This window comes from Suricata suricatta, chromosome 17, assembly GCF_006229205.1.
Source record: "Suricata suricatta isolate VVHF042 chromosome 17, meerkat_22Aug2017_6uvM2_HiC, whole genome shotgun sequence".
Lineage (NCBI taxonomy): Eukaryota > Metazoa > Chordata > Mammalia > Carnivora > Herpestidae > Suricata > Suricata suricatta.
The window spans coordinates 7,442,076-7,450,106 of record NC_043716.1 but is presented as its reverse complement, the minus strand read 5'-3'; the positions used below and the strand labels follow the sequence as shown (position 1 = coordinate 7,450,106).

The following is an 8,031-nucleotide window of genomic DNA, read 5'->3' as shown; positions in this document are numbered from 1 at the left end:
ACCTTGAAGACCCTTTACTAAGGTGAACAAGAAGCCTTAGTCTCCACTGCCATGGAAATGGTGGACTAGGGCTGGGGAAAGACAACAAAGGAACACAGATATGTGCACTGCTGTACATCACAGCAAGTGCAGAGGGAGGAGCCAAGATGGCGGAACAGGATATGAAAGTTTCTTTTGTGTCTCACGTCCATGAAATACATCCAGATCAGTACATTGCAGCAAGTGCTATGAAGGAAAGGGATTGGATTCTCTGAGTTACAATAAGAGCATTGTCCCAATTCCCCATTATCCAAAGCACCCCCAAACTTCGTGCATAAGACCAAAAGCAGTTATGATCTCGCTAGATTTCATTGGTTGACTGGGCTCAGCTGAGTGGTTCTTCTGATCCACACGAGGTCGACCATAGCTGCAGTCGATAGAGGGGCTCAAGTAGCTGGAACCCCCAAGGTGGCTGGCTAATATGGCTGGAGGTTGATTCTGGCTGTCTTCTGGGAGCTCAGCTGAGACAGTTAACCAAAATATACACACATGATGTCTCCATGTGTTTTCAGCTACTGATAGCATATCGGCTGGGTTCCACGAGGGAGCATCCCCAGAATGAGATTTCTCTCTCTCTCTAATGCTTATTTATTTCTGAGAGACAGAGCCTGAGCAGGGGAGAGACAGAGAGAGAAGACAGAGGATCCAAAACGGGCTTTGCTTGGAGAGCAGAGAATGGACCACAGGGCTCAAACCCATGAACCTCAAGATCATGAGCTGAACCAAAGTTGGATGCTCAACCGACTGAGCCACCCAGGCTCCTCAAAGAGTGAGTGTTCTAAGCAGAGGTGGGCAGGCCAATGAAATGCCGTGGGGACATCCATGTTTCCGTTGTCTCCTGATGGTTAAAGCACGTGGAGACACAGCGCCCAGTGAGTGTGGGAAAAGGCTACTCAAGGATGTGAACGCCAGCATGTGTGGTTTTCTGGGGTAACCGCAGTTAGAGAAGACCTCACGAAGGGACAGGTTCCTGCAGATGGGGATGGTGCTGACATCTGAAAAATGAGTGTTAAGTTAGCCAGGCCAAGAATTGGGAGCAAGGCAGCCACAAAGAGAACTTGGCTTCCTTGGAAGCGAAAAGAAGATTCTGGTGGCTGGAGCACGGAGAACAAGGAGGAACTGGTCTAAAATGAGGCTGGGTAGGATTTCCAAGGCAAATGAAGGAGTTGAGGTTTATCGACAATGTAATGGGAGGCTAATAATTTAAGGATTTTTTTTTAAGCAGGAGAAATACACGGTACAATTTGAGTTTTTAAACCATTCCCCGAACGGTTGTGAGCAGAATACATTGGAAGGAACCAGAGGAGACATGGGGGAGGCCAAATGCAAGGCCACTGCCGTGAACAGGATGGTGGCTGGTGCCAGGGGGTAGTGTCAGAGGAGACGGGAAGAAGTGAAGCACCTTGGTAGGCTTTGTGACAGTCGCCACGGTAGGACTTAGCCAAGGGTTGGACTTGGAGAGTATAAAGAGATGCCAAGGATGACTTCAAGGTTTTTGGCTTGAGCGGCCCCCGAACCAGCAGGATTGGGTGGAGATGTAGGAACAGAACCAAGAGTTCCATTTGTGACATGCTTTTACTCGAGATGCTTACAGACACGTCCAGATAGAGGTAGCAGGTAGGTAACCAGATAAAGGAGACTGGAGCCCAATAGCGGCTTGACTGCTGTTAATTTGCCTGCAGTACAATCTTCTGCTTCAGCCTCCAGAACTTCCTCTCCTCTCCCCCGCCCCAACACTCCAGGCTCATCCCTGCCAACGGCTTGCAGTTCCCCACTTGGCTGTATTAATTCATGTCTCTGCCTCCCTATCACCTTCCATCCGTCACCTGGCTACCTTCTGCCAGACCTCTAGTAGGACTCTCCCCCTGCTCTGCCCCAGATCAGGTTAGGATCTCCTGTCCCAATGTCTCCCCGCACTTCACCATGGCCCTTATCACATTGCATTCCACCGTTATCTGCACACATCCTTCAAATCCACCCCCCCCCAATGTGAATTCCTTGAGGCAGGAAGCATGTGGCTTTTAAGGTTGTGTCCCTAGCAGCAGTGAGCACGCTGTAAATATGCATTGAATGAATGAGCTGATCTTGGCCTCCAGCCCCTTCTTGCTCCCTACGGACTCTCATATCCACAAGAAATGTCTCTGAGCACACTGCCCCTCACATGCCGCCCCTTCTCAAAAGTTCCAGAGACTTTCTGTTGTTTACCGCTTCCAACAGTGTTGGAGTCTTCTCTCATCTGTCTTTTTTTTTTTTAATTTTTTACATTTATTTTATTTTTGAGAGAGAGAGAGAGAAAGAGAGACCCAGAGCATGAGCGGGGGAGGGTCAGAGAGAAGGAGACACAGAATCCGAGCAGGCTAAGCGTCAGACTTCAGGTCATGATGTCACAGTTTGTGAGTCGGACAGCCCAGAGCCTGGAGCCTGCTTGGGATTCTAGGTCTCTCTCTCTCTCTCTCTCAAAAACATACATTTAAAAATTTTTTTAATGTGAGAAAACCCAGAGATGATTTAGGGGGTGCCCGTTTCTGGGATTCATGGAGTCAACACCAGATGCACCGGGTCTAACTCCTAAGCTCTTGAATTCTCCACCTACGGAGCACGATGCAAATCTGTCAAGTGCTTGTCTTCACCAGGACGGACCATGGGTGGAAGGGCGGGAGAGCCCATGGCAAACCACACTTGTTAGATCTGGCCAGAAATTACTCACATTGACTTGTTCTCATTGTATTTACTTTGAGTATCTCCTCTTTCTGGCAAGAGATAATGACTTTTCACCCAAGTCTGCAACGTATTCCCTTTTTTTGGCTTGTTTTTTTTTTTGTTTTTGAGAGACATAGAAAGACAGTGCGAGCAGGGGAGGGCCAGAGAGAGAGGAAGACACAGAATCCAAAGCAGGCTCCAGGCTCTGAGCTATCAGCACAGAGCCTGATGCAGGGTTCAAACCCACAAACTGTGAGATCATGACCTGAGCCAGAGCTGGATGCCTAACCGACTGAGCCACCCAGGCGCCCCCATATTCCCTTTTTAAATGGAGTAAAATGAAAGTTTCGGTTTTCCAAAATGACTGATGTCCTGGGAATGACTGTCCACCATCGTGCCCAGAGTTAACAACGCCATACGGAATATTTAAACATTGGTGGAGAGGGTAGACCTTACGTGAAAGGTTCTTATCACCAAAAAAAAAAAATGGGCAAAGGAAACTTTTGCAAAGGATAGATTTATGGCATGGATAGTTGTGATGGGCTCATGGGTGAATACTTACCACGAAACTCACTAGGTTACATACATTAAATATGTAACTTTTTTGTAGGCCAATCATACCTCAATAGAGTGGTTTTGAAAAAATGAAGACGGTAGAACTCTCAGGTTTGAGTCTTATCACTTTAAGGTCAGCTACCTCAGCCGAAGGGGTAAATGTCCATTGAAAACTGAAAATAAAATTAAGTAAAACACAAGAATGAATCAACTGTTTAAAAGGGTGAATCATCAGGGTGCCTGGGTGGCTCAGTTGGTTAAGCATCTGACTCTTGGTTTCAGCTCAGGTCATGATCTCGCAGTTTTGTGGGTTCGAGCCCCGTGTCCGGCTCTGTGCTGACAGTGCATGGAACCTGCTTGGGACTCTCCCCCTCTCACCCCTCCCCTACTCATGCCGTCTGTCTCTCAAAACAAATAAACTTAAAAAAAATTAAAACACAAAAAAATAGCAAATAATCATGGTATAGAGGGTGTGTTACATCAAAAGAAACAGAAAGCCTCCTGCTATGGGCCAAAGGTACAGAATGAGAAGACTCCATCTGTGCAAAGTGGAAGCTACCATTATCCAAATGACCCAGCCATCAGTGCTGTTGCTTCATTGTACCTATCATGTGACACAGGGCCCCACACATGGTGACTTCCATGTACCCCCCCCTTGCTGGAGCCTGAGGCAGTCAAAGCTGGCCTTGGGGTTCCTGGAGAGCCCCTATGCTACTCTAGGGGGTGGGGGCCTCCCCACTGATCTGGTAAATTTGAGAGTCATTCACAAAAAGCCCGTATCAAATATTTGCAGATTAGTTGGATTTTGAAGTCTGCAAGATTAGCCTGCCTTCAGAATGCCTGTGTGTGTGTGCGCACGTGTGTGCACGCACACACATGACCACACACTTGTGATTAATTATTGAACCAAACAGCACTGCCATGTCCATCCGCAACATGCCAGAAGACAGAAAAGCACCTGCAAGTTGGTAAAATATATTTTATTTGTTCATACAAAGAAATAGTATGAATTACCAGATTTTCATTTTCCTAGAAACCTCTTTCTCTGTGTAAAATTAATCTGTGTTATAATAGGACAAAATACTTGATTTAGTCTTTTTTTTTTTGTACATATTGGCTATTCTAACATCCAGGTTATAGAAGACACACCGCCCAAATGTGCACAGCATTTCTGATTACTGGGCTGAATGAACTCCGTCATAAATTAATGTTACAAAAGTGAAAAAAAAAATCTAACCACACCTTTAAGTTTAACAGACCATCCTTGTTGAGAGAAACTGAAAAAGAAAAAGGACATGATGTCTGTGTCTGTGTTTGAGATACACGCTTAAGTATTCCTAGTGTATTGGAAACCTTCCATTTTCCTTTTTTACGTAACTATCCCGGTGGGATATGAAACTGTTCCTCCAAAGGTCTAAACTGTACCTGTTACTCAACATAACTTCCAAAGAGAATCCTAAGAAAAAGATAATTTCTCTTCCTCCATCATCCAAGTAAGTATTTATTATGCAGCTAATATATCTACCCACCTCCCAAGTTACCAGACTACAATACACACCTCCGAGCAAGCACAAGGGTCTGGGACTGTAAAAACCTCCAATTTTATTTCTCGTAATCTTTTTGCTTTTCATAAGAAAACAAAACCGAGAGGGGTCGAGTACCCCCCACTGAATAGCAGAATTTTTCCCATAAACCAGAAGAAACCCAAACCGTGCTGAGACAAAGGACCAAAACATGACATGGTGTTTGTCTTCTAACAGCTAAAAAACCTGAAGTTGGTGGCCTTGGAGATTGCTAGAACAGGAAGAAACTCAAGGCTGAATTGTATGTGTTGTTTAACTTCTGCAGGAGGAAGGCATGTGGGCTCAGGCTCTGTAATAACTGTCACATGACGGGGTGTAACCTGGGGCCAGATGCCGCGTCTGGGTCCTTCAGGAACTAGGAGCTAGCAGACCTCTATGAGGAGATGTGCAGGAAGTCTGATTTATTTGTCTTCTCTAGAAAAACGTGCCCCAGTCTGTCACTGCTAATTACTGACATCTGTTTGGATTCAAGGATTTGACCCAGAATAGAATCTTGCTTGACTTGCTCCAGGGCTCACGACTCAATGACCCTCCCTCCTTTCTATCTGAAAAGTTCCTGTTTCAGTTTTAAGGCAGGAAATAAACAACTTCATCAAAATTGTCCAGCTTGGAGAGATGGCGGGGACCTGAAATAGGAAGGAAAAATGCATGTGTGTTTTCTTACTGCTTTGTGGCAAGCCCTTCTCGGAACCTTTCTGTGATTCTACACCAGGAGCCAGTTCGGGGCACCCATATGGTGGGAGAGTGGGGCGGAGGTCGTAGATACTGGCTTTTACTTTAAACGATGCTCTGTTGGAGCAGAAAAGAAGCATTAGCTGGTTTTATTTCCAATGAGCTTTTGGACTGGAAAAGCGCACGACCAGTTAGTACCTTTCTGCACACATCTTGATGCCCAAGTAGCAAGAAGGGAGAACCACGCCAGGGCTGGGGCGTCCCCCTAAACGCAGCTACTATGCTTCTTGAAAGAGGCAGGAACAGAGCTTTGAGAGGAACAGAACCTCTGAGGATTGCACGGAGCCCCCTGCCCATCCTCCTACACAGAACTCGCACGATGATCTCTTTGCTGCTAAGCGCGAGCTAGCCGCCTTCGGGCTGAAATTTGTGGGCACACGCAAACCAGATTATCAACGAGATGTCACCTAACAACCAGTGACATCTTGATCGGTTTCTAAGGAGGAATGATCTGTCTCTCTCTTTCCATACAAGTTTCCTTACTCTGTTGGGCAAGTCACCCCCCAACGACACACGAAAGTGTCTTTGTAAATATCGTTGTAAATACCACGCCGCAACCTGACACCACGCTGCAACCTGACAATCTGCGTTATCTTCCCACGCATGCGCGGTGGGACCAGAACTCAGATGAAAATCCTTTGACAGCAGAAGCAATTCTGGTTTGGAAAAGAGGATAAAGGGCATGGAGTCATTACGTGACATTGCTCATGGTCACCCAGCTGCCACAGGCAGAGTCCTCAAAAATAACCCCCAACTGCTCATTCAGCACAGAGGGACTGGGGTGCATTCTGCCATTGGCGGCAAGGATACTGGTGACCTTCGGCGAGCACCTAGCTCAAACAAGGGAATGTCTTCACATCGATCAAGGGTAAGTGCCTCTGGGGAACATGCAGCCTGCATTCCCAGCCTGACTACAAGAGACCCTCTTCAATCTTGCGGTCTGGCTGTGGCTACAGGCTGTGTTGCCAATCTGGGATGAGCTAGGGATTCCAAGGAGGAGGAAAGTTCCAGACATCAAGCAAGGGGGCCAGGGACTCACTTCTTTTGCTGGCTGCCTGTCCTTCCGGTGGGGGGTTTGTCTTTCTCCCCGGGGAAGTCCTCAGTCTACTGGGACGTGCCCAACGAGGGCAGGCTCTGCATCTAGCAGCACCTCGGCAGACTCTGATGAGGTGGAATGCACTTGACCCCTTTGGGTCTTGACACCCGGCATCCGTGCCATTTGTGCCGGTGACCCTGCTAGGCTAGGGGGCTTCTTTGGTGTGTCAGAGCAGAATCGTCTGGCCTGGAGAATGGAGCACGGTACACACGTGCAAATCAGAGGTTGTCTTTATTTCTAAAAGGGCACCCAAGCATCTCTCTCTCTCTCTCTCTCTCTCTCTCACACACACACACACACACACACACACACACACGTGCTCGTGCACATGCACACGGGGCCTGGGGAGGAGGGGCTACCATCTGCATCCTCTTTAAGCTGCTTAATGAACCAGGGACCTGGGCAGAAGAGGACGCAGGGACGTCTTTCAAAATCATACGCCCAAGTCCACGAACCCTGGCACTCAGGATTCCCAGAAAGGAGGCGAGTCTCCCCCCTGAGCTGAACAGACTTGGGGAACAGCCTCAGCGCTGTGGTTAGGCGTCTGCGTCCTCAGAAATGTCAACACAGGGGCGAGGGAGCTACTAACAGGAGACCGGACCCTCTGGGGGGACTGGGGGGTCTCATGTTCCTGTGAGACTGGCAGGCAGGGAGAGAGACAGGAGCCGGACCAGGAGACCCCAGGACACGAGGAGATGGCAAGTGAATTCACACAGCGATCGAAGGCTGCATACCCGTAACAACAAAAATCTCAAGTTGTGCTTTTCTTCTTTTTAAATAGAATTGGGGGGCGGCGGGAAACACGGAAGCACCATCGACTGTTGAGGCAAAGAAAAGATGAAACACTTTGGAATGTGAAGGATTACGGAAGCTAAACTCTCTAAAGAGCGTGTGGCTAGGCAGCTTAGTGAATTAATCGCATATGAATTAAAAATAAATTATTATAAAATAGATTTCTGTACATTTTACATACATATAATCTCTCTCAGTAACAGAAGCCAAGGGGTAAAGTCACACGGCCCCTGGGCGGGGGAGGGGGTGCGCTCAGTCCCAGCCGAAGTCCTGGCCGGTCATCTGGTAGAACTTCAAATTGAACGGCCGGTAGAAGTCGCGCAGCCGGCGCACCACGTCGCGGTCGATCTCCGGGTGGGGCCTGCCCTTGGTCTTGCCCAGGCAGTGGGGCTTGCCGCTGCCCTCGGCCTTTTTGAGGCAGGGGAAGCCCTTCGTCTTGTTGAAGTAGAAGTGCTTGTCGGTGATGATCCTCTTGAGGCCCAGGAAGTCCTGCACGCGGCCCAGCTCGCCGGCCGGGTCGCTGATGAGCCGCTC

At 48.1% G+C, this 8,031-nt stretch overlaps 1 protein-coding gene across 1 annotated transcript in view; it reads right to left on the bottom strand.

The window, feature by feature from the left end:
* Positions 1-4,259: 4,259 nt before the first annotated feature.
* Positions 4,260-8,031, bottom strand: part of LOC115282706 (heparan sulfate glucosamine 3-O-sulfotransferase 3B1) — a gene marked incomplete at its 5' end in the record, with an annotated part of 42,154 nt that continues 38,382 nt past the window's right edge. Inside the window, one exon of the mRNA XM_029928852.1 lies at positions 4,260-7,986. Coding sequence (XP_029784712.1) covers positions 7,750-7,986 — 237 coding nt within the window. The remainder of the gene's footprint in view (positions 7,987-8,031) is intronic.